Source organism: Scomber japonicus, chromosome 16 (genome assembly GCF_027409825.1).
Source record: "Scomber japonicus isolate fScoJap1 chromosome 16, fScoJap1.pri, whole genome shotgun sequence".
Lineage (NCBI taxonomy): Eukaryota > Metazoa > Chordata > Actinopteri > Scombriformes > Scombridae > Scomber > Scomber japonicus.
This window is the reverse complement of record NC_070593.1, coordinates 30,113,247-30,140,284: the sequence shown is the minus strand read 5'-3', so window position 1 is coordinate 30,140,284 and position 27,038 is coordinate 30,113,247. Positions and strand designations below refer to the sequence as shown.

Sequence of the window (27,038 nt, the reverse complement as noted above, 5' to 3'; positions counted from 1 at the left end):
CTCGACATGTTTGTGACGCCATTTAATGTGCAACCATCTGATGTGCCAGACAACCTCCAAATGGAAATAATTGAGCTGCAAAACAACAACGAGCTCAAAGCCAAATACAACAACTTCTCTCTGCTGGACTTTTACAAACTGTATGTCCGTGCTGAGGATTTTCCCATCCTGAGGAGACATGCCCTGAAGTTTGCATCTCTGTTTGGGACAACGTATTGCTGTGAACAGTTCTTTTCAAAACTGACTCTTGCAAAGACTCGCTTCCGCTCAAGACTGACTGACTGACTCAAACTTGGAAAACCAGCTTTGAGTAGCCCCATGGGTTAGGGTTAGGGTTAACAAATCAGTGATTGAATGGTTGCTGACATGAAATCCCAGGAGCAGAGGCTAGCACATTTTGTGGCAGCGGCAGGTAGTCTGCACTTCCGCTGGCAGCTGCCAGGGAAACTGACGGTATTTCTGCAGCTGCCAGTCAGCTGCCAGGGAAACTGATGGTATTTTAGCAGCTTCCAGGACAACTGACGGTATTTCAGCACTTGCCAGTCAGCTGCCAGGGCAACTGACGGTATTTCAGCACTTGCCAGACAGCTGCCAGGGCAACTGACAGTATTTCAGCACTTGCCAGACAGCTGCCAGGGCAACTGACGGTATTTCAGCAGCTGCCAGTCAGCTGCCAGGGCAGCTGACGGTATTTCGGCACTTGCCAGTCACATCCTCTGGTGTTCTGACAGCTGTCAGTGAGTTGCCATAGCAGCTGCCACTGTTTTACCTATATTAAAGCTATGTTTAATTTCCAAATATTGGCATTTATTTTTTACATGTAAAACTAAAACTAGGTAATACTTTCATGAGCAGTTAGACTACTCATTTTAATCGAGTATGCATCATATGTTTTCAAAATCTTTGAATTATCCCATTGCATAAATTAAACTAAAGCAATTTAAAAACTTGTAAAAAGAGAACTACGTTTTTACCAGATTTGAAGAAGACTGATATTTCTTTGTGGACCATGCAATGGTTACGAAGTCATGCTGTGAAGCCAAAAGAAGAAAAATTTAAGTATATTTTATTACAACTTTTTTTATATACTGGGTGTGAAATATTTTATTGGAGTATTTTTATTACAGATTTTATAAAGGTGTGCATTTAAAAAAATCGGAACACCATCTGAATAGTCTCTTCTTTATTTTTTTCCTATGTGGTGCATCTGAGAGTCATGAGAGCACAGGAAGTGGATTTACAGACCATTTTCAGAGTCATTTAAAACACATACAAAACAAACTTCCTCTACCCTACACCAGAAGGGTATATATATATATACACTGACCAATGATGAAAGGCACTGACCGATGATGAAAGGCAGCTCATGGCAGCTCCCACTGAGACTGCTGTTTAGGCAGTACGTGGTCGTAAATTAGTCATTTGTAGTTTAGAACAGGTGAAATGATGAGGATCTAGCTTTGTATAATACATATATATTAATATATATTGACCGCTGACAAAGGTAACTTCATAAACACACAAACCTACCATGCCGTGGTAGTTAGTAAAAACAGAGGCAGGGTGGGGAAACAGCCGAAATACCGTCAGTTGCCCTGGCAGCTGACTGGCAATACCATTAGTTGACCTGGCAGCTGACTGGCAGCTGCTGAAATACCATCAGTTGCCCTGGCAGCTGCTGAAATACTGTCAGTTTCCGGCAGCTGGAGTTGCCACCGGAAGTGCCGAGACTACCTGCCACTGCCATAAAAAGCACTAGCCCTTGCTCAATCCCAGAGTTAAGAATCATAAACATATAAAAAATATCCAGGGTTGTGTACGCTTGAATGAAATTGGGTTGATGTTTTAAGTCAAACCCTAAAACAAGCACTTCAGGCCTCCTTCATTTTCGCTCATTGAACAATTAGATATTTAAAATCTGATTACTGAAATCAATTAATCCTTTTTTTTCTATTTATTAAGCGCCAACTCACAACAAAAGCCATCTCAAGGCACTACACATAGAGCAGGTCTAGACTGTACTCTAGCAAGCACTTGGCGACAGTGGCAATGAAAAACTCCCTTTTAACAGGAAGAAAGCTCAGGCAGAACTGGGATCTAAGTGGGTGGCCATTTGCCTCAGCCGGTTGGGAAATAAAGAGGAGAGAGAGAAAGGAGAGGAGAAAGAAGCACATTGAAAATCAACATTGAAAATAGTAGGTCCAGGACGGGAAAGTAGTAGATCCAGGAAAGAAACTGGTCAACCCGACCTCTACAACCCCAGGTTAAAGAACTCGGGGGATTTTAAGGTAGTGTATGCATTAAAAGCACATGAATGTACATGTATATACATATATAGAGAGAGGGAGGAGGACAGAGAGAGCTCAGTGCATCATGGGAGTCTCCCAGCAGTCTCTATAGGCTAGCAGCTAGGAGTTGGTCCAGGACAAGCCTGGCCGGCCCTAACTATAAGCTTTATCAAAAAGGAAAGTTTTAAGCCTACTCTTATGTGTAGGGAAGGTGTCTGCCCCCTGGACCCAATCTGGAAGATGGTTCCACAGGAGAGGAGCCTGATAACTGAAGGCTCTGCCTCCCATTCTACTTTTAGAGATACTAGGAACCACAAGTAAGCCTGCATGATGGGAGCACAGTGTTCTAGTAGGTACATAAGGTACTATGAGCTCTTTAAGATATGATGGAGCCTGACCATTAAGAGCTTTAAAAATGAGGAAAAGGATTTTGAATTCTATTCTGGATTTTAGAGAAAGCCAATGGAGCCAAGTTAAAATGGGAGTAATATGACCTCTCTTTTTGTAGTTTTTGTAAGTAAGCGTGCAGCTGCACTCTGGACCAGCTGGAGAGTCTTTAGAGACTTGTAATGGCAGCCTAATAATAATGCATTGCAATATTCCAGCGGAGCGGTGCATGTTCTGGGAGATAAATCTTCCTTTTAAAATGAAGTTGCACTGTTAATACAATAATTGTGATAGCCCAATCAAATCTGAATGAGTATTTAGTGCAGTGGTGGGCCGTATTCACACCTTTTGATTGGATAGTCAGAGAGTGTGCTAGCCAGCGCCAGAGAGAGAGCTAGCAAACTGCATCTGTTGCGAGCTGTACATAGTTGTGTTGGTTTAATAGTTGTTTTGTCAACCCACAATGGCTGAAGGAGGAGAAGAAATGGATTTGGTTGCAGATTTACTGTCAAAGCCATTTTCAAGACGGACTTTTCAAGAAAAGCTGGACATTGTTAAGAAAAGTCGGGCATCTCCGAAGCTAACAAGCCTGTCACAACCATGTCCTCATAGATGGAGTCAAATTTGTGGTGCTGCAAAAGCCATCAATGCTGGACAATCAGAACTGCATGTCACACTCCTTATTCTTCAAGATCCCAAAGAGCACGTTGGAGTAGGCAAACACTGAGTTGAATGTGGCGAGGAGAAAGCAGTCAGCAGTGCGATGTATCCATCAGCACTGTGCACAGCATCATCATCAAAATCATTGTGGTTGTCCACAATGAATTCAAAGAGCTCCAAGAGTTCTCTCCGCTTATACACAGTGCAAACCACTGTGTTGGAGTCACTCTGGGCAATCTCCGCTGGCATATTTCATCGAGGAGTTTCGTGTGTTTGGCTGACTTTAAGAAAAAGGCTGCGAGGCCACTGAGGTGTGAGAAAGAAATGTTGCACTCTTTGATTTTAGCAGCACTTTGAGACATGACGAGGTTCAGAGAGTGCGCATAACAGTGAATGAAGAGAGCTTGTGGTATTTTTTCCTTTATTTTAGCTTGGACCCCATTCAGCTCCATCGTAACACTGAGCAATTACCTTATTGGTGCAGGCACAGTCCTCCAGAAACTCCAAAACTTGTCCAGCTATTCTATCACCACTGACATCACGGAACTGGAAAAAGCGCTCCTTCACACCACCGTCAGTGGTGTAACGCAGGACATATGACATCTGAGCGGTGTTACTTAAGTCAGTTGTCTCATCTACCATAACGGAGACAAAAGGCGTGTTCCTCACCACCTCCCTCATTGCCTCGGTCTTTACATCCGCCACTGATTGAATCAGGCCATTCTTTTTTCATTCAATTTTGCTGGAGGTACCGATGAAGACAGTGGCCGAATCCAGATGACAGGCTGTCATACTCTGCCAAAAACTTCAGTAACTCCAAGTAGTTCCCCTTGTAAACTACTACTAAACTACTTCCTGCTTTGCTTGAGTGCAGACGCTTCGCTCTTTGCTCTCCGCTTTACTTTCTTTTTTTCCATTGAAATCCTGTCCTTTTGCTACAAAATTTATGGAAAGCGGGTCCTGGATACTTCTATATCACTGGGAGCTTAATTTATGAAAGTATCTGAAGGCTACCACTATTATTTAAACTATTTTACTTCGTGAGCGTGGCCTATCAGCAGCACAAGCCTGCACTATAGTGACTGGGATTGAGGAGCTCAGCTAAGCTAAACTAATTAGCAGCAAGATGCCTCCCTTTTCCACGGATGATTACCACAAACTTCTCCAGAAGATAGCAGTACTGGAGATGAAAATTCAGCGACTTGAAGTCAACGTGGAGGTAAATGGACAATATGGGAATGAAACCACTCTACTGATGACCCAAATCAGTGGACAGGAGCAGGCTAACAGACAGCTAATTAGCACCACCAAGAAGCAGGAGGCTGGTGGTTACGGTAGTAAATCAACCAGTAGTCCTCCCTTGAACTCTCTTGGTGCAAAGCCAAAGTATAAATCATTGCTTCCCTTCGATATGGGAAGATGGTTAACAGGCAGAACCCAGCACCCGGAGACTCGTGATGAAACTGGGTGGCCTGCACTGCCATCGCACAGGAGGGTCTCTTCAACCCCAGTACCAAGGAGAAAACAGCCGTGGACTGTGGCAAAAACAAAAAGTAAGAGTAAACCGACCCAAGACACAGGGATTCTACTAGAGAACAGATTTGCTCCGCTTTTACAAGACCCTGACTCCCCAAAAGAAAGGTCATCTTCCAGCACCAGAGAAAGGTATGTGGCTAAATCAAATACTAAAAGGCCGCAGAAAGAGCTAACCACTGGGCCTCAGACGCTGATAGTGGGTGACGGAGCTGTGAATAAGATAAAACACTTTTTCAACAAAAACACCAAAGTACTCTGTTTTACCAACGACATGGTGTCCGATATCTCAGAGAAAATTCTGGAAATCACTGCTGAGCATCCGACAGTGAAATCTCTCGTCATACACACAGGAGCACTTGATGTTGTCAAGCAACAATCAGAGGTGTTGAAACGTGATTTTAATGATCTGCTGAACAAAGTTCGATGTCTGACTACTGAGGTGTTTATCAGTGGACCTCTACCAACAGTTCGGCGAGGAGATGAGAGATTCAGCAGGCTGATGATGCTAAACAGATGGCTCAAAGGTACGTGTGCTCAATCAGTGAATTTTATTGACAATTTCAACATTTTTTGGGAACGCAGACACCTCTTTAAGGCAGATGGATTTTGCCTTAACAAGTCAGGAGTACAGCTGTTAAGCTACAACATTTTTTATTTTGTGCGTCAGTCACCAGCAGTCCCTGCCAAGGACAAGACAAGACAATCCAAAACAACAGATAAGACAGCATTCTGGAGAAGAATTGCTACCGCCTGAGATAAGGATTGACCATGAAAGTCAGCACACCCAGAGAGAGGCTTTAATGTCATCATCCTTACCCCAACACAAGGAGTCTCCCCCAGCCCCAACAACCCAACAGGAGGAGTCTCCCCCAGCCCCAACAATCCAACAAGTGGACTCTCCCCCAGCCCCAACAACCCAACAAGTGGAGTCTCCCCCAGCCCCACCAGGTGACTCCCAACTTTCACCCACCAGGACCCCATTCAGCCTTTCATTCTCTCCACTCAGTCAGGACTCCCCACTTCTGGATTTCACCGACAGGATGAATGACCTTGTCAATGTTGGAATCCAACTCACACCACACCCAAATCCCATTTTTTCTCCCCTCAACTTCCCTCATTGCCGAGCCCCTCCCATTCCACCACGCTGGAAAACACCATCACCCAAAAGTCACAGAGCCCCCCCACCTCCTTTGACTCAGATCTCAGATCTGTGAGTCTGACTGATATGTTCCGGGTCCAGGCTGCAATACTGATATCAATCATGTTCTCCCCCAGGAAAAGTCAGGGCCTTATGGAGGTCAGGTAGCTTTCTCAATCCCTGTGATGACAGGTAACAGAAGAATGGTTAAACTAGTGAGAAATAACAAGGGTTCAATTAAATCTGCCAATTTATTAAGTATAGCATGTCAACCTCAAAATATACCAGTGACTCCTGTTATCTCCACAAGGTTAGCTCTACTCAATATCAGATCACTAGCCAACAAATCACTGCTAGTTAATGACGTTATTATGACCTATGATCTAGATTTTTTACTTCTTAGTGAAACATGGCTGACTGAATGTAGCTGTTGTGCTATTCTCAATGAGGCAGCACCAACAAATTTTAGTTTTATGAACAAGTGTCAAACTGGTAAGAAAGGTGGGGGAGTTGCTGCCATCTTTAAATCTGTATTTCAGTGCAAGGAAATTACATTAGGTGATTTAGCTCTTTTGAACATCTCTGTGGAAGGTGATCCAAAAGTTCTTTTTTTAATCATTTATAGACCTCCAAGATACTCAGGAAAATTCAGTGATGAGTTTGCTGAACTGCTGTCAGTTATCTGCACTGACTACAACTTTTTTATCATAACAGGGGATTTTAACATTCATGTAGACAATAACATGGACAGTAATGCCAAAGAACTCTCTGCTCTACTTTTTTCACTTTTGTGAAAAAATCCCGTCCATAAGGTTAAATATGAACACAAATCAACAAAAAATGATGCAATCTCTAAGACCTCCCAGGAATAACTCAACTGCGATGTCAGAATTTAAAACAGTTGACCAAAAAACCATAGAGGAAACAGTGCAGCATCTAAAACCATCAACATGCTGTCTTGACACAATGCCATCAGATTTTTTTAAAACTATTGTGAACTCAGATTTGCGACAAGTAGGCTAATAAATAGCTCACTTAAATCAGGTGTGTTTCCTAAACCCCTAAAAGTAGCTGCCATTAAGCCACTCTTAAAAAAGAGAACGCTGGATGCTTCCATGTTAACCAACTACAGACCTATCTCAAATCTTCCTTTTATAGCCAAGATCGTTGAGAAAGTGGTTTTTAATCAACTTAGCAATTTCTTGAACTCCAATGGCCTTTTTGACAAATTTCAATCAGGCTTCCGACCTAACCACACTACATAAACAGCTCTTATTAGAGTGTTAAATGACATAAGGTTGAACACTGACTCAGGCAAGGTGTCAGTTCTGGTCCTGTTGGACCATTGGAAGTTATGAATCTGATCGAGTGGCTATGACATGTGGAGTTCCTCAGGGGTCAGTTCTTGGACCCCTTCTGTTAAGTCTATATATGCTGCCCTTGGGTCAAATTCTGCAGAACTCTAATGTAGACTATCACAGTTATGCAGATGACACACAGATATACCTAGCACTGTCCCCAGATGACTACAGTCCAATACAGTCATTGTGTCACTGTTTAGAGCAAGTAACTAATTGGATGAACCAAAATTTCCTTCAATTAAATCAGGACAAAACTGAGGTCATTGTTTTTGGCAATAAAGAGAAGAGGATTGCTGTCAGTAAACATCTCGAGTCACTCTCTCTAAAAACTAGGGACCATGTCCGAAACCTTGGCGTGCTGATAGACTCAGATTTGACTTTCAGCAGTCATATCAAATCAATCACCAAAACAGCCTTCTATCAGCTTAAGAACATATCCAGAGTGAAGGGTTTTATGTCTCAAACAGACCAGGAGAAGTTGATTCATGCTTTCATCTCAAGTAGACTTGAGTACTGTAACGGTCTTCTGACTGGACTCCCACAAAAAAACATTAAACAGCTGCAGCTCATTCAGAACGCTGCAGCTCGAGTTTTAACCATAACAAAGAGATCAGAGCACATTACTCCAGTTCTAAAGTCTTTACACTGGCTCCCAGTCAGCTATAGAATAGATTTTAAAGTTCTGCTACTGGTCTACAAATCACTGAATGGTTTAGGTCCAGAATACATGAATGACACATTAGTAGAATATAAACCCAGTAGAGCTAATTATTATTTTATGCTGCAATCTTATATTTAATGCTCTATTCTAGCATTTTATTTATGTTTTTTTCTGTAGTTTGTTTTTATTATGGGGGGGGGGGGGGGGGGGGGGGTAATTGTATGTTTTAATGTTTCTATGTTTTTCTGTTTTATGTAAAGCACATTGAGTTGCCATTGTGTATGAAATGCACTATATAAATAAAACTGCCTTGCCTTGCCTTGTTTTCAGAATCTTTACTTTCATTATATCCTCGAAATGCCAGCTCTTGCTTTCCAAGAAATGTGACGACATTGATGTCACATTTCAGGATCTCCCTGTTCTACCTGACCTTGTTAGCACTGCTCATCTAGCTGAAGATCTACTCTTGTGTCCCCAAAAGTTTTCAAACTGACCGTCGCTTGCAGGTGTGCCGCAGAATCTTGATGTTGGTGTCCCTATTGTTTTTGTGTTGTTTATTAGACCGAGCCGAAAGGCAAGAGGGCGAGGGCTCCAGAGGAGTCCTGCCCTTGCCTGGAGGCAAGGACCCTATTGTTTTTGTGTCTTTTATTATTCTACCGCCTCTTTGAGCCTTAATTCGACCCCCTAAACCTGCTCCAAAACTCACCAAATTTGGAACACACATCAGGTCTGGTGAAAAATTCGATAATATGGAAAAACAAACAACGTCGAACTCTCTAGCGCCACCTAGAATCACTAAAACTGCCACTACGCCTGATAGGAATGTCGTAGAGAGATTAGAGGTAAGATCTTCAGCCCGAGCCCGAGTCCGAGCCCGACCCGGCCCGACTTTCGGGCCGGGTCGGGCCCAAAATATCAATGATTACGTTCGGGTCGGGTCGGGTCGGGCTTCTCTCTCGCCAACTTTTTTTTAAAATAAATATATATTTATGTATTATGTATATTAAAACGATGTATGGATATTAAACTAAGGAATACTTATAAAATATAATAAAATAAATAATTTGGATAAAACAGAGAAGGCGCTGTATGGTAATTGCCAGATGTTCAAGAGGACAAGACCCGAGACTGAACTCCCGGTCTCCCGCACAATACGCACTTTACACCGAGATGACCGCCCTGGACCACCTACCTCAGCAGGTCTGACTTCTCAAACAGCAGCTGGTCCAGAAACATGTATGAATGGATTCATCCGTGCGCGCAGTCTCCAGCGGAAACTTTAAAGTCTGTTTGTTTCCACCTTTAGTAACGAAGACTATAGTGAACCTGCTGCGCTCTGGAGGCTTTACCCCAGAGACCTGCTGCTGCTGCTGCTGCTCCTCTCCTTGTCAGAGAATATGCATCTTACAGTCTTGTTAAACTGGGAGAATTCGTTACAAGACTTTAAAGGCTTTAATTTGTTATCATTATGCACAGGCATCGTCACAAATGGGATCACACAAATCAACCAGTCCCTTTTCCCGGAGCAGTGCTCTGTCCGGCTCTGACTGACGCAAAATATAACATTTTGGGTTTTTTCGGGCTCGGGCCTGCAAATCAAGTTAATTGATCGGGCTCGGGCCGGGTCGGGCTTTAATACCCTCGGGCCTGGGTCGGGTCGGGCTGGATTTTTTAGGCCCGATCTTACCTCTAAGAGAGATCAAACCAAAACTCAATTTTTTGTCTTGTCAAGACCTACAAATCACGCACTGACACCCCTGACCTAAATCCAACAGGAGGTGCACAATTTGCTGTTACATGTGGGATTTTCGACGATACTTGGCCTCCTACAAACGTTATCTTGTCCGAGGGCGTTCATCGTGGCGGCTTCAAACTTAAATAGCTGACTTAGCACACCCTGCTGAACGAAAGTTCTGAACAACTTTGTCATTACTCGTCTGGTTTGGATTTTAGAAGCCCTCAAAGGTCAAGTGCCCAAAAACGCTCCAGTAGACAATGAATGGGAGGAGAGTCTAATGCCACTTTGACCCTATATTTGACCACCTAAACTTGCTCCAGGAAAGACCAAATTCACCAAGCACATGAGGCCTGGCCATTGATTTGATAAAAAGGAAACATTAACCCCAAAAATGCCAAAATGGGCTCTCTAGCGCCACCTAGAAACACTAAAATGGCCACTACACGTGACATGAATGTCGTAGAAAGATCAAACAAAAATTCAATTATTTGTCTTATCAAGACATACAAATCACACACTGACACCCCTGACCTAAATCCAACAGAAAGTGCACATTTTGCCTTTTAAATTGCCCGATTTTCCAGGCATTTCAAAATATATACATTATTCCTGCATACTTTCAGCTACAGACTCCTATAGATGTGTGTAATTTGGTCTGGCTATGTTTTATACTTCTTGATCTGCGGACCCACATGTGCACCTTGTTCCTCTCCCATTCAATCCTAAATCTCCATGCTGTCTGTGCATGCTCTGTGCATGCTCTGTCCTCATGCGCTCCAGTCTTAGTCTCTTAGTGTGCCACCCAGTGGAGAAAACTTGTAATGACTCATGATACATGATGAGGAAAAGGTGCCTCAGTTTTCTGTTTCTAGTTCTAGTTTATTGACTGTATTATTATGTTTTTAGATATCTGTGCAGTCTGTCAACTACTTCACTGACAATGCTATCAAAGTCTACATCAAACACGAATTACAAGAGCATGACCTACAAACATATTTACAGGTTTCACTGGAAATAACTTCCTCTCCTGTTTGACTCATCAAAGTGTTGGCAGTTAATTTCAGTTGCTCAGTCTAAATGTCTACACAGAGAGAGAGAGAGAGAGAGAGAGAGAGAGAGAGAGAGAGAGAGTGACAGAGTGTGTGTTTATATTTGTGAGTGTGTGTGTATGTGTGAGTTTGTGTTTGTGTGTGAGTGTGTATATGTGTGTGATCTACTTATTGCAGTGTCCGATAAAAGCCCGGGTCTGAAGACATCTAAATGCCCCTAACGGAAACCTTTCCGCTTTGCCACGGCCCGATGTGCGTAAGGGGGCGAGGTCCCGCCCAACGCTGCTTGCATTAATTTATTATTTGAAGTTTTTCTGTGAAAGGCTGCCTTGAAAAAAGTGCTATCAAGCTATCCACAACGTTGCTCTCGTCTTCCGCCATTTAACTGTCTCTCAACCGCTCTCACCACTCTGCCCGCTGTTCGGATTCACGAAGGCCTATGATCTTTTGTTTTTGTCCCACCCACTTAAAATCAAACCGTGATTGGTCAATTTTTCCATCACTCTCCAAACCAAAACACATAGCTTGGCCTTCCCTGAGATTCATGAAGTCCTTACCAATTAATGAGCCAGCTAACCGGGCTTCGATAGAGACGGACAATTCTGATTGGATGTTTCAGGACAGTAACCCTTTCATTGCTGATGTGAACTTGACAGTAAACTTAACTTTAGAACATAAATGAGAGAAAATGTATTAAATGTATTGTATTAAATTAAATGATTTTTTTAAAAAATATATACATATATTATTTAATACTCATACTTTTTCTCTTAAGGCGTAGAAGGCCCTGAAGGTTCCGCTCTGGTGGAACGCCATATTCTTTCTAGTTTACGCAAAGTTTGGTTTAATTGTTTGAGAATTATAGCACAGAGCTGTTCTCTGTTGTTTAATTAACTTCTACTTTAAAGGAGTGATGGAGTTGAGAGTTGTTCATAGTGAGCCTGCAGCACTATCAACAATATGATCAATCTGGAAGGGACTAAAATCAGAAAAAGAAATCCATGTTGTATTGAAACATGGCATTGAATTCAGTACAAATGGAATTACTTAAATTTATTAATTTAAGTAATTAAATTAAAAAAAAATAAACACCCTCAGGCAGACATCTAGGAAGAACATTTTTGTCTAATGTAATAGAAATTCAAAAGTTATTAAATAATGGTCTGCTTGAAAAGGATTTTGAGGGAAAATATTAATTGTTTTAATGTCAGAACAAGGTGGAGGGTGTGGTTATAACAGTGTGGTTCATTCACATTTTGAGAGAAGCCCTTTGAATCTAGTAATGAAATAAATGCAGTGTTAAGGCTGTCATTATCAACATCCACATGACTGTTAAAGTCGCCTACTATAATTACTTTATCAGTACTGAGGACTAAATTTGATTAAAAAAACTCTGAGAAGTCAGATAAATTCGGCATACGGGCCGGGAGGACAGTGCACTATAACAAATAAAACTGGTTGTAGAGTTTTCCAGGTTGGGTGTGAAAGACTTAGAAAAAGACTTTCAAACTAAGGTCTGGGGTTGATTATTAAGTCTGAGTTAAAAATAGCTGCAACTCCACCTCCTCAGCCGGTGTCTCGAGCAATGTGAGTATTAATATGACTGGGAGGAGTGGATTCATGTACATTGACATATGCTTCCTGACACAGCCAAGTTTCAGTAAGACAAAATATATCGATACAATAATCTGATATTAGATCGTTAATTAGTACAGCTTTGAATGAAAGAGATGTAATATTTAGGAGTCCACATTTAATTCTCCTATTTTGTTGTTCTATTGCAGCTGATTTATTAGGTTTGAGTGGTTGGGGGACAGACACAGTTTCTGTATATAATTGGGTGGGTTGGAGTGCCCTGGTGGTTGAGGCACATAATCCACAGGGACCTATGCTGCATGTAATTTCCTTCTCTCTCCCTGTTTCCTGTCAGCGTCTCTGCCAGTTACTATCTGAATAAAAGCAAAAAAATCCCAAAATAAATCTTTGTAACTGGGTGGGTAACTGCTCTAGAAGAGAGAAGCGTGTAAGACTATGAATACGGGCCAGGAGGGCAGTACACAATAACAAACAGAACTAGCCATTAAATTTTCCAGGTTGGGCGTAAAAGACTAAGAACAAGGCTGTTAATAAATTTAGGCCTAGGGTTGATTATTAGCCTTGAGCTGAAAATAGTTTTAACAAAATAAATCAATTTGATAGTCTGAGATTAGATCATTTATTAATCTCAGACACATTATTAGACTTATTTGGCTTCTCCCAGACACAAAATATATCTAATGTTTTACAATCCACGTTTAATTCTCCTATTTCAACCCAGTCGCCAGGATGAAATGTTGCTATTGTATGTTTTTGCAAACCATGGAAAACGTTGATAGTCAACATTTCTGAGCTTCAACCAGGCGGGGAGTTCCTGTCCTCTGAAAAGCCAATGCGGAAGTAACTTAGAGCTGCATTCTATCAAAAGGCCACCAGGGGGCGACCGTTTTGTGTTCAAAAAGACGTCCGGCTCTATACAAGTCAATGGAGAATTCACCAAATCTCACTTGATTTCTAACCTCAGTAAACGTTTTCAAAATGTGTTTATGGTCTCAATCGCTAGTTTAAAGCCTTCTTCAATGCAGTCTGGTGTTCATTTGTGAAATGTTGGCCTCTCTGATTTTATATTTGACGATAAAGCAGGCTACGTGGCTACGTTGTGATTGACAGGTTGATTGACCAATGTCCTTGAGATCCAGCCCTCGCAACCAATCGCAGCCTCCCCGCTCCGCCGTTGGTCCCGCCCATACGTCCGTCCATGACTCCGCCTCATGCCCATATAAGTAGAATCCGTGTTCATTTTTTCCCGGCATGCACCTGAAATTTTCAAGATGGCGCTGCCTAGATTCGATACTATTAGCTTCAGCAGTCCACAAAACCAATGGGTGACGTCACGGACGTTCCATTTCAACATTTTGTTGATCATGCATTTAACATGAGCCAAAACACGTTCCATATCAACATTTCTGTTGAGCCCTTAGCAACCACCATAGCAACGTAGTGAGACGTGAAAAAATCAGTAGGGACTAATTATAAAATCATACCTGCTCCATGCTGTGTATAATGAATATGAGAATACTTTTTCGTGGCTATCTCACCACCTGCTGTGAGGCCGGGTGATCTTTTCTCAATGAAATATAAAAAAGTGGGAGGGGGCGGAGGGCCGGGGGTTCCCTTCTGGGAGCGAATGACGTCACTGGGGATGCCCCCTGATGTAAACGCTTGTTTCACAGCCTTATTATTATCATCATAGAGTGTATCTGAGCTGCAGATGCTGTGTAGACATATATACGCCGTCGACAACTATAAGCAAAATATTGAGACATGAACGTTTATTTCTCTTTTTATTCCTCACAACAAGTTACATTCGCTGAGAATCATGGGTAGGCTAAAGTAGTCACTTCCGCTAATGTCCAAAGCAGCAGAAACAAAACGTATTTCTCACAATCGAAAGTTAAATAATAAAAACTGATGGTCATGACATTCAGCCAACATTTCGGTGAGTTATCCAGGACACTTTCTTGTTTTTGTGTTAAGAAATGTTGAGGATATAAATAAAATCGTCAGTGAATTAGCCGGTCTTTTCCAGCGCAAGCAAACCGCTGGATGCATGACCCTCTTTCGTCAATATCCGAAAATGAGGGATTAGCATTCCAATCTATCGGATGACCCGCTACGTTGTCAATCAACGAATGGGGGTACCATCGACGTCGTCTATGGACGTCAGGGGGAAATGACCAAGCGGCAGTTTCGGTTGCTATGGGCCGAGGTTTCAGTTGGGGACACCCGGGGACAGCATGACGTCATGCGGGATTCCCCGGTTGTCCCATTTTTTTCTGTATTCCTCCCAACAATGATAAACATGAAAACAATTATAATGAATTATAATTGAATCTGTTCATTAAAATGAGCAGAAAAACAATAAAAACAAGAAGCTTCTTGAAATAATGTCATGCGTGGCTGAGCGAAAATAAAGGAAACACAGGCTATATAAAAATATATATATATTTTTTTACCAGGAAAAGTATGTTTTTATCATAGACTGTATAGAATGATTTTATTGAAAAATCCTCACTAAGCAGTTACATGAAATAACACAAATAACATTACAGCTCTGTTGCAATGATTCAAACAACATTCAACTCCGTGGTTCAGCGATAACATCCATAGCAACCAGAAGCGACAATAAAAGTCTGAAAAAATTGATGTATAACTGACAAACAAAACATAATAGGCATTCATTCAACAGAGACCATGAAAGTAATATACACATTTCTTGCTGGAAATGTTATCAAAACACTTTTAAATGCCAGAACTATCTTAACATGTTGTTTTGTACAATGAAAATGAAATAAATTGCCGTTTCAGCAGACGGAAATCTGAATAAACATAAGGGAACAACAGAAAATGTTGATATGGAACGTTTTTTGGCTCACGTTAAATGCATGATCAACAAAATGTTGAAATGGAACGTATTGAAGCTCAGAAATGTTGACTATCAACGTTTTCCATGGTTTGCAGAAACGTACAATAGCAACATTTCATCCTGGCGACTGGGTTGCCTATTTTGTTGTACTAATGCAGTATTGGTGTTAATTTGTATTACATTTCTATGTATAACCACAGTTTCTATGTGATTTTGGATGAAGTAACCACTTTTAAACTTCCAAAAATACAAAAGCTTCAAAACATTTGTAACATAAATTGAGCATAACATAGAAAATGTGTGAAGCTGAGGGACCCTGATAGCAAAGCATGGTCACATTTAGATTTCAGCCTTGACTTTTGGAACACCCAGACAGGCCCCATCTAAGACGGGCTCATACAGTATGTGGTCAACGTTTCTGTTATAAAGCTTGGAGCCACACCCAGATGTGCTATAAAAGTGATAAGTGAAATCTTAAATTCAATTCTAAAATCAACAGGGAGCCTAATTGAGAGAAACCGGGATTGAGATGATTTGATGTTGTTTGTTTAAATTGGTAAGAAGCCTAGCGGGACTCCAGAGATGGTTCTTATTTGCAGGAAGCAGGACTTTTTTTGATATATGCTATTTAATTCTGAATCAAATAGCACTCCTAGATTTCTGACTTCATGTTGGTGGGCACAGTACCAAGACAGACTAATGGGAATATTAGGATTTGTGGGACTGAACAGTATTATTTCTGTTCTGGAGTTGTTGAGTTGCAGGAGGTTATGTGCCATTCAACAGTCAACATCACTTAGGCAATCTACAGCAGCAGCCAGGCTTCCTAGGTCCCTGAGTTTCAGGGTATATCAAGAAAATTATGAAAAGAGACATTAGGTAATTGGTTCAGTGTGCCTGATGCCCACCCAGGTGGTCTACCATGTCAAAAGCTGCACTTCGGTTTAAAAGTAATAAAATTATGCTTAGAAGCTTAGAAATGGATCTAATTTTTTTTTTTAAACCCAAAAACCCAAAGGGATCAATGTTAGGTTTCTGTAAAATGGTTGCACCACAGCATGTTTAAAAATAGTAGAATTAGAGATTTTCTAAAGAACTATCAATAATCATCAAAACAATGGGCCCAACTCTATAAATAACTTATTTGAAACATTTGGGGGAGCACGTAGTAGGCTTCTTTTGAGCTATGATTTCAGATAAAAATGATCGAGATAAGGGTTTGAGAAGGCAGCAGGGGGAATTTGTTGCTGTATATTGATGACTTTCATTCTTTTTTTTAAAAGGTAGAACATTCTCATATTTCTCTTGTGAGTTATTAATAAAATAACAAGAGGAAGCGTTGATGACAGGGTCTGATATTTAGAATAAAAAATGCGGTTAGAATGATTCTCTAAAATAAAATTTGAACGATTGATTTTTTAGCCTCTTCATCTGCATTTTTATAATCTCTCACTGCATCGTTTCAGATCTCATAAAATACATGTAAACATGTCTATCCATTTGCGCTCATTTCTCCTTCAATCGCACAAATTCTTGGGTGGATTCTTTCAGCCAGTGCTTTTTATCCAGAACAGATTTACAGTTGTGATTAAAAAGGAGACAAGCTCTTCTTTATTAAAATTAGAATAAAAGATGGAAAAAATTACTAACGTGATTCAGAATACATTTGCTGCTTGTCTCAACCAAGTGGGCGCCTCAATTGAGAAGCTGGAGGGAGGGTTACAAGCTAACACAGAGAGTAGCCCAACTGGAGCAAAAATGCACCGAACTCGAGCAGTCAGTCACCAGCCTACAACAAGACCACAACGAGCTGGCTGAAAAACACTCCCGGGCTGAGGCTGAACTTAGGGCACAACTCGACGACCAGGAGAATCGTAGTTTAAGGTAATGATGCCGTTGCCTTCCTAGAAAAATGGCTGCCATCGATATTGGGTCTCTCTGACATGCCGGAGATAGAGAGAGCACGCTCCAGATGAGGCCACAGGAGAACAGATCACCATGAGCTTTCATCATTAAACTTCTCCGCTACAAGAGTACTGTCCAAATACTCTGTCCAGATACTGTCCAAATAAATCCAAAAGGGATCTCATGTACAGTAACTCCAAAATAATGATTTTCCCTAATCTATCTCCAACCTTACACAAGAAATGGATGCTTTTCAGCGCACTAAAAAGCCGCCTCCGCCAGGGCAGCATGAAATACGGGATGTTTTATCCAGCAACTATGAAAGTGGATACCCGCAGCGGGGCGACAAGAGCGTTTCACTCGGTGGATGCGGCAGAGAGATTTCTTCGCAGAGAATACCCAGACATGTTTTAATAGGATACAGATCTTGGATTACGAATAGACTGTCGAGTGAATACTGCCAATGGGAGGCGTGCAGACGGGGCCCTGCACTGTCACCCTTTTCCCACTTCTCTCTGTGTTGCCGTCTGGTTTTGCTCTCATACAGGGGGGACGAAACATCAGTGAGTAACTCAACAACAGCGTTGTAGACTTTGAACTTCATTGTAAACCAGACTCATCTGGAACTAGCTCAGCTGAGGTGAGGACACTTGAAAATAACTTACTGGACCAAACACATTAGTGAACAAATCCTGTCTAATAACACTTATCTGGTCAATCGGTCCAGTCTCAGGGTCTCATCAGCAAGTTGGTAGGAATGTTTAAGCCATAATGCACTCTTATGGGTATAAAGTTTGATGTCAGGGCCCAGAGTATTTTATTTCATTTTTCTTTATGTTATGGCTTTTCACCACTGATTGTGGTGAGTGAAACTTACAGAACTTTAAGTTAGGGTATACCTCTTTAGTTCAGGGTCCAGAGTTCCACTGAGATTTATTTTCTTCTGCAACAACTATCTGTGAATGTGTGCCTTGTAATCATACAGAGAAAACAGGGAAATTCTGTTTATGTTTAGGACTATTTTAGTATTTGTTGCAAGCTACACAGTGTACCCCAAGCCACCCCAATGAGCTATAGATGTCTGGTTTGGAATGTAAGAGGGGTAAACAATTATGTGAAAAGGAAACATTTTAAGTTATCTGAAAGAGCACAACATTGACATAGCCTTACTGCAGGAGACACATTTGACAGACAATGAACATGTTAAACTGAAACAAGGAGGTTATAGTCACATATTTTTCTCATCATATACATCTCAGGCCAGAGGAGTGCCCATACTACTTCATAGTAATGTCCCGTTTCAGGTGAATTCAGTCATATTCTGACTATAGGGTCATATTCAGGACCCTATAGGGAGATTTGTGATAGTACAAGGGTTATTACTCTTGGAACCCATAACACTGGTTAATGTTTATGGGCCTAATACAGATAATCCTCAATTTTTTTGAGAAACTGTTCTTTACTTTATCTGACTCGGTGAGGCCACGGAGAACGACGGTGGGGACGGTGCGCTGCTGACCTCGACTCGGGATGCTGTGGATCAGTGGAAGGAATACTTCAAAGACCTCCTCAATCTCACCGACACGTCTTCCGGTAAGGAAGCAGAGCCTGGGGAATCGGTGTGGGCTCTCTGATCTCTGGGGCTGAGGTCGCCAAGATGGTAAAAAAAACCCTCGGCGGCAGCACCTCCAAATCCGAGTCTATGGTCCTCAACCGGAAAAGGGTGGCGTGCACTCTCCGGGTCGGGGATGAGATCCTGCCCCAAGTGGAGGAGTTCAAGTACCTCAGGGTCTTGTTCACGAGTGAGGGAAGGATGGAGCGGGAGATCGACAGGCGGATCGGTGCGGCGTCTGCAGTAATACGGACTCTGTTTCTCTGCATTAACCTGGTGCCTAGTGCACATATGGACACCCTTATGCTTGAACATGGTGTTCGTTATGGACAATCTGTGACGAGCACAGAAGTCCAATAACAGAACGCCGCTCGGGTTCAGATTGATGGGGGGGTGTTCCTCCCAATCACACCCCTCCAGGTCTCACTGTTGTTGCCAACATGAGCGTTGAAGTCTCCCAGCAGAACGAGGGAATCCCCTGAGGGAGCACTCTCCAGCACCCCCTCCAAGGAGTCCAAGAAGGGTGGATACTCTGAGCTGCTGTTTGGACCATAGGCACAAACAACAGTCAGGATCCGCCCCCCCACCCGAAGGCGGAGGGAGGCTACCCTCTCATCCACCAGGGTAAACTCCAACATACAGGCACCAAGCCGGGGGGCAATAAGTATTGCCACTCCTGCCCGGCGCCTCTCACCAGGTCGGACCGCCAAGGTCCCCACCTTCGGCTGCCGCCAAGTTCACAATGCACCCGACCCCTTTGGCCCCTCCTATGGGTTTTGAGTCTATGGAAAGGGGGTCCCAAGTTGCTGGGCCCCATGGGTGCAGGCCTGGCCACCAGGCGCTCATCACAACACATTCACAATACCATAGGCAAAAAAGTGGTCCCATGACTTCTTAAAGTTTTCATTTGCATTATTGACTCTGGCTAACATTTGCTGATAAGAAACTATCTCTGACATAAGTTCCAGCCATTGCCTAAATTCTGGGTTGGACATACTTTTCCATAGCCTAAGAATCACTCGTGCGGCTGTTATAACCCCAACCTTTATTATGGCAAGGTCATGCTTTGATACCTTCGGCAACTCTGTGTGATCCCCTAACAGGCACAGCCTTGGAGATTTAGGTATTGTTATACCCAGCCCCTTCCCCAGAGTGCATGTTCCCATCTCTGTATGACATTTCCAACATAAGTTATTGGCCAACAAACCCATCCTATGGAGTTTGGAAGGGGTAAAATAAAACATATATATTAATTTATACTGAATAAACTTTCCACTGGCCTCCCATATGTACTTTCCCATATTCCCATATATATTAATCTTTAAATTGCTGCACGTGTCTCTTGGTAGCCCAACAAGGAATTTGTAGAACCCAGATGCCCTGTGCGCTGTGCTTGGTAAGTCAAAAAAGTCCATTATTGGGTTCTGACCCTGAAAGAATTTACCCTTAGTGATACAGTCTCTGATTTGTAAGTACATCCAAAAAGTCCCCTTGCGCTCCAGATCAAATTTTTGCACCATTTCAGAAAAATACATTAAGACTTCCATCTAAATACAAGTCACTTATTTTGTGAATCCCTTTTTTAAGAATCACTAAAATGCCAAACCCATGTTTGTATTAACATTCATCTCAGCCATTTGCAGTTTCTCTTTCTCAAACGACCCCTCATACGGCCACTCTCTCTCTGTCCAATCATTCATGAGGGAAGAGAACCAAAACACAAAATGCCATCCTTTTAGCCTTCCTTCAACTCCTGCTGGCACATATGGAGAAAACGTGTCTTGAAATTGTTTTGTGGGATCAGCTGGTGGTGTGTCTATAAGAGTGTGTGCATGTGCCTGTGTCTGTGGGTTATCAGGTTGGTTTGTCTGTTCCACATTTTCACTGGTGTTTCTTTTTGTTTGACAGTCTCTCTGTCTTCTAAATTTTGTTGAACCAATTTGTGTAGTTTTAGACTCCAAACTACTACCTGTGCTGGACGTGTTGTTGCCCATTTTTTATCACTTTACAACATCAGATACACATACAATTTCAACAGCATCTAGGACTCCAACTCCTCTTTTACAAAAGCAGCAATGTTGGTTTGAAGCTTAGAATAAACGTTTATACACAAAATTACCGGCGCTAAGGCTCAAACAGAGCCACGTTTCCCAAAGGACACAGAGCAGATAGTCCGCAATCTTGATTTAAGCGGGGTAGAGCCAATTACTATCCCCGAAAACGTCTTTTCTTACAGCTTAAACCTCATGCAGGTCCCCCTGTGCCGAGTGCAGCCTGAAGCCGCCCCAGAAACCAAATCAGCCACAATGTGGCCCTACGAGGGGTCAGAAACACCCACTCACCCTCTGACCCTCCAACACCACACACTCTGCTATTACAACCAATCGTTGTCAATCACATTGATTCTGATACAGTATCCATGTTTTAGTCAAATGGATATTTCGTTTTGATCAATGTTAATTTATGGGCTTTCTTACTTTTGCCAATTTACAAAATTAAAATCAAAACGTTCTTTTATTTTGATCTCGTCAATCCGTGTATCATTCGTTCTTTTTATTTTCGATTGGAAATCAAAAATCAAAAAAGGAAAAAGTGACAAATTATTTTGTTTTTTGTTTTTAAATCTAACACAAAAAAAGAAAAAATGTCTGGTTTTTCATATTTCAATTTTAGGCTCAAATAAAAAATACGAAATGGAAAAACGGGCCACAGGATATCAACAGGCAGCATCATGGAAACATAATTGAAATGCGGGGCAACCACCATTTTTATCACATTAACTTTCCCCCATAAAGTGAGCTTTATTTACCCAACTTTTCCAAATGTGTTTTTATCTTATGGAGTGGTTCTTTATTCAAGGGTTGAGATTCACTTGAGAGGCATGCCTTCTGACTTAGGCCAGTTTATTTTGTAGCCTGATAGCTTAGAATATGAGTTAATACATTAAAGTAACACTGGTAATGAATCAGCAGGTTCTGCTTTTACATCTGCATACATAAATAACTTGTTCTCTCCCACCTGCATGCACACCTTTAATTTTCACGTCTGATCTAAATGCTGAAGCCAATGGTTCTGGAACTATCATGAACAATAGGGAGAAGAGGGAGGGGCCCTTTCTTGTTCCCCTTGACAGGCCAAAAAAATTACATATCACCCCATTTGTGAAAACAGCTGTTCTTGGATTGGAGTAGAGCCCTTTCACCCAGTGACAGAAACCAGGCCCAAACTCAAATGTAGAAAGGGCTGCCACAAGATAACCCCATCCCATCTAGAGAGAGGCCTGTGACTGGTACAGGATTAGTGCAGTTCATATGTATAAGATGCTGCATATTATCAACTGATGACCTGTGTTTGATGAAACCTACTTGGTCACCATTTATGCCGTCTGGCAGCACCCTCTCCAATCTCAATGCTAGCGTCTTTGTCAATACCTTACAGTCTACCCCAAGTAGGCTTACAGGTTTGAAGTTGGATGGGTGTGATGTATCTCTATCTTTTTTAGGAATAAGAGTGATTAAGGCATCATGAAAGGCAGAGATCATATTTCGAATGCTTTCAGATTTCAGACTTTATGTAAAATAGGAGCCAGTATGTCAATGTATTTTTTATAACAGTTGTTCTTATTTTGTCCTTTGTTATAGGAGCAGCATTGCTCATAGTGGGGAATTGGAGGTTTGGGAAAATCTGTAAAATGTTTTAAATACCTTATTTATTTATTTTGATGATGTTACCACCCCATCTCCCCTCTTAATCATTGGAATATTGTTAAATATATCCTGATGTTTCAAGTTGTCTGACTAATAATCTACCCCCTGAATAACGCATATTCTACTTTCTTGTTAAATATCTTGTGTAACTGATATTTACGATTACATATATTTTGGTATACCTTATCAGTGTTGTGTGCCAAATCCCTTTCTTAACTTTTGAGGTTTGGGCTATAATTTTCCCTGGAACAAAACATAACATAGATAACATAACCCAAACAGAGGATATTGTTTATATATATATATATTGTTTATACTCCTCATCTTGCAATAGCCTAGTATTTAGCCTCAACCTGCCTTTTCTATCTTTGTCCGTCTGTAGGTCTATATGTAACTCCACTGTACCATGGTCACTACTGACTCTATTATTGTGTTTGATTTTAGAATAGTAGAATGTATATTTTTTCTCGTATATATATAGACTCAAGTCCTCTGCCAACATACGTATTGCAGCTCTATCTCAAAGTATTTACCACTAGGCCTACTCTTGTCAATCATCCCATCCATCACTTTATTAAAATCTCCTGCCAAGATAACCTGACCTTCCATATCTTCCATCATTGTATTGACATCATGGGAAAAACTAGGGTCTCCCTTATTAAAGCATATATATTGCATAATACTGTCTTAACTCCATTAATTAAGTCTTCAATACAAGTAGCTATGCCTTCTTTGTCCTTTCTTTGCTTTAAAATGACAAAGCTTAGTTTTTTAACAATAATCACTCCATTTCTTTTGCTAAAGCAAAAGAAGGAGCTATGAAAACCTTTTAACAGAACCATTTTCAATGGTCAATGTTTTTACCATTTTTATAAACATCACTACCAAGGAGTGGAAAACACTTAACACTTAAGTATCTTTGTGCGTTCACATGGAAAAAAAAAAACATAAAAAACAAATATTTCAGGCAAAAGGTCTAATGGAAAAAGGTTAAACTAAAGATTAAACAGGATAGAAAAATCCTAACCCTAGAACAGCTGAACATAGGGCCCAATGGGTGCTTGAGCCCCTGCCCTTTTTGCCTACTATTAAAAAGTGCCCTGTGTGTGTGTCTGTGTGTGTGTGTGTGTGTGTGTGTGTGTGTGTGTGTGTGTGTTTTTGATTTGTTTTTTTAAATAACATCAATAAATTCCTGTTAGGGATGTAAAAAAAAAACAGCGGTACAAAAACTCCACGGTATTCTACGATACCCATTTTCTTGTAATACGGGGTTGTTGTGTGTGTTGAGCCCATAGACTGTATATAAGAAATGGACGTAACATCCGTGACGTCACCCATTGGTTTGTGGACTGCTGCTCGGAAGCCAATAGTTTCGGATCTGGGCACTGCCATCTTGAAAATTTCAGGTGCATAAAACACACGGATTCTACTTATATGGGCATGAGGCGGAGCGATGGAAGGAGGCATGGGCGGAGTGGGGAGGTTGCGATAGGTTGCGAGGGCTGGATCTCGAGGACATTGGGCAATCAACAGAGAGAGCGAGAGAGAGTGGGCGAGTGAGTGAGTGAGTGAGAGGGAGAGAAGCAGCTGCCCTATGGATAACGTGACAGTGGAGCAACTTGAACCTGTGAGTTGTGGTCTAACTAGCCATCCGCTTCTTCAACGTGCTTAAATATGGGTAATATTTCAGGAAAACGCTCTATTTTAGTCAATGTGTCAGCTTCTATTTTGGCCGGACGTCGGAGCACGGCGCATCAATTCAGCACAGCACAGAGCAGATCGTGCAGGATAGGAAATCGTGTACAAATTACAAAATAAAACACTGGGTTAATTTTCAAAATAAAATGCACCGTGTTTACGGCGGATCATATTTCCCTCACTACAGGTCTGAAGTAAAGGTCCGAGGTTTAGATATTAAGTTTATTGTGACTTTGCGACTACTGTGTGGGCTAACAAAATAATGATAATAATAATAATAATAATAATATAGTAATTTCAGCATTCTGGGGATATAAGCTGTAGGTTATCTGTGTTTGAAATCTTACCATCTGTATTTAAACTTGATTCATGTTGATTATGCCTGCAGCACAATGCCAAAAAAACACTAACCCTAACCACATGCTGTCCTTTTCTGACTTTGAACCTCTGCCCCTCTATAATCATGTGCACATCCCTGATGCACAGCAATGGTTTTGTATTGTATGTAGTACTATTTCATTAATTCATCAGATGGACCTTTGAACCATCATCAGCAGTGATATTACATCATTATTTTTAAATGTCAGAAATGTAATCAATGATTATTTTGTTATTTCTACATTTGCACCTTATTACATATCCCTTTAATAAATGTGTAAGCCTGGTCTGAAGCATGCATGAAGAGCGTACATTCTCACTGTATATTCTGTTTATATAAATACCAGTTTATGTGTGGGAAATGGCATATGCAGGGTTTGTTTTATTTTGTTTGTTTGTTCTTTTATTTTTTTTGCGTATTTTTAATTATAGATAGTATTTTGAGATTGTTTATTATATATAGTAGCTATTTAGAAATGATTTAGTATATATAGAATTATATTTATTTTATTTTATTTTTTATCACTTACTACACCAATACTGTGTCAATTTTGAATTTCGCCCTCGGGGGATTAATAAAATGTACCCTTACCCTTACATCTGGTACCTGGAATATTTACACCTGCATTAACACTCAAAAAGCAATTGTGCTATGGACATTTTATATATGTTTGCTTCGCTCACAGTATAATAGCCCTATCTATTCATCGTAGCTGTAAGGAGTTTGTTTTGCCAGTCAGTGATGAGCCTGGTAGTATCTCAGAAAACGCGATGTCAATGCACACTTTCTATACAAAGTAAAAAGGTGCACACACCAAATATAATGAATCTTAGTTATACTGTAACTAAAACAAATTTAATAAGAATGTAATCCTCATCTAAAATGATTTAAATATATTGTAAATGTTAGAGGGAAAGTGATTTCCTATTGTTGACATGATGCTGATAATCAATAAATGTCTTTATAAATGTCTTCTTAAACTTTAAAGGGAACAGTGACATTGAACGCTATCAAATGGCCAATAAGAAAATTCCTTTCAAATACTCCAGACCCGTAGAAGAGTGGCTGCAAGAAAAAGGTAATTTCAAACAAACATGTCTCTGTGCTTATGTGTGTTCATTATACTGATATAATGTGAAAAAACATTATGTGCAGCTCTCTAATGAGAACAGGAAATGTATGTGCATGGTCTCTATAAAGCTTCAATGGATTGTGTGATGTTAGAAATTCAAACGCAATGAAAAAAATAATTTGAGGGTTTTTTTGACAGTCAATTCAAACCTTAAGATATTTTAATGCAGATCATAAATTATTTTCCATTTCTAAAAAACTACCATCAAATATAGTGTCAATGACATAAAAATGAATATAAATCCATGCATACAATAATTGTATTTGGAATTTAAAGCCAAAAATAACTAATTACATAATTAATTAAATAACTGTAATAAATGAACCCATAATCTGGAAAACAATTCCATATATAATCACAATTAATGTTATGACACATATTCACTGAGCAGCTGGCATGGCTGTAGACTCTCAGGGTCATGTTTTAATCAACCAGCACAAAGTGGTAAGTCTTGGGTGCAAAGACTGAGAGGTCATTGATAACTACACTCTCAGCCAGTCACTTTCCTGTTCTTATATCCCTGGCACAGCAGAGCCAATCATAGCAACAGTATCTCATCAAACATAGAGACACGTTGATAACTACCGTTGATAACTACCTCATTAAGTGTTAGGTTTTACAACAATTCAAAAAAGAAAAAGGGAGTTATATTGTTTTTCCAAGAGACACATTTAACACAAGAGGAGATACTACAGTCTTTTCCTCCTCATATCATTTCCTAATGATGAACACAATTATGAATAACTTAAATTCCTTAAAGAGCAACTTGCAGGTTGAAGACCCCAGTGAATCAATGTGTAGCAAAATATGTAGGAGCTTGATTTGAATTAAATGTATACACTACTGGGACATCTGGAGTCATTTTTGTGAAATACTTATACTTCTGCATCTAAAAAGCCAAACTGCAAGTAACATGACCAAAGGGAGTGAACAGTAAGAAACAAATTGATAGCAAGGCTAATTTTGACATGCATTAGATAAGCGAACAACTAATGTCATACCACGGTAACAACAGCAGAGGAACCAACCAGTACACACAGCTTGCATGAGCAGTGTCTTTAACAATCAAGGGAGAGAAAGTATGTTATGGTGCGAGGAGAACCCTGGGCAGGTGCCTTAATGAATGACCAGATTTAACTTATCGATACAATTATACACAAAATATACATATTGCAATACTTAATTGATGTATCTGGATCTATCTTAAATAAATATGGTCAAATGAAAAAATAGCAATTTACCCTTTAATCATTGATCTCTAGATGATGCACCAAAACAGCATCTGTGTCACTTTTTCAGTGTTATGTCCCAACTGGTTTTCAAAC

General features: G+C 40.7%; 1 protein-coding gene across 5 annotated transcripts in view; it reads left to right on the top strand.

Moving 5' to 3' along the window:
- The window catches only part of nrxn3a (neurexin 3a), a 285,289-nt gene that overhangs the window by 237,576 nt on the left and 20,675 nt on the right, over positions 1-27,038 (top strand). For 3 of the 5 annotated variants that reach the window (XM_053336304.1, XM_053336305.1, XM_053336302.1), the window contains one exon: positions 25,570-25,659. The exons of the other annotated variants lie outside the window; for them this stretch is intronic. In XM_053336304.1, coding sequence (XP_053192279.1) covers positions 25,570-25,659 — 90 coding nt within the window. The remainder of the gene's footprint in view (positions 1-25,569; positions 25,660-27,038) is intronic. 5 annotated transcript variants of the gene reach the window in all.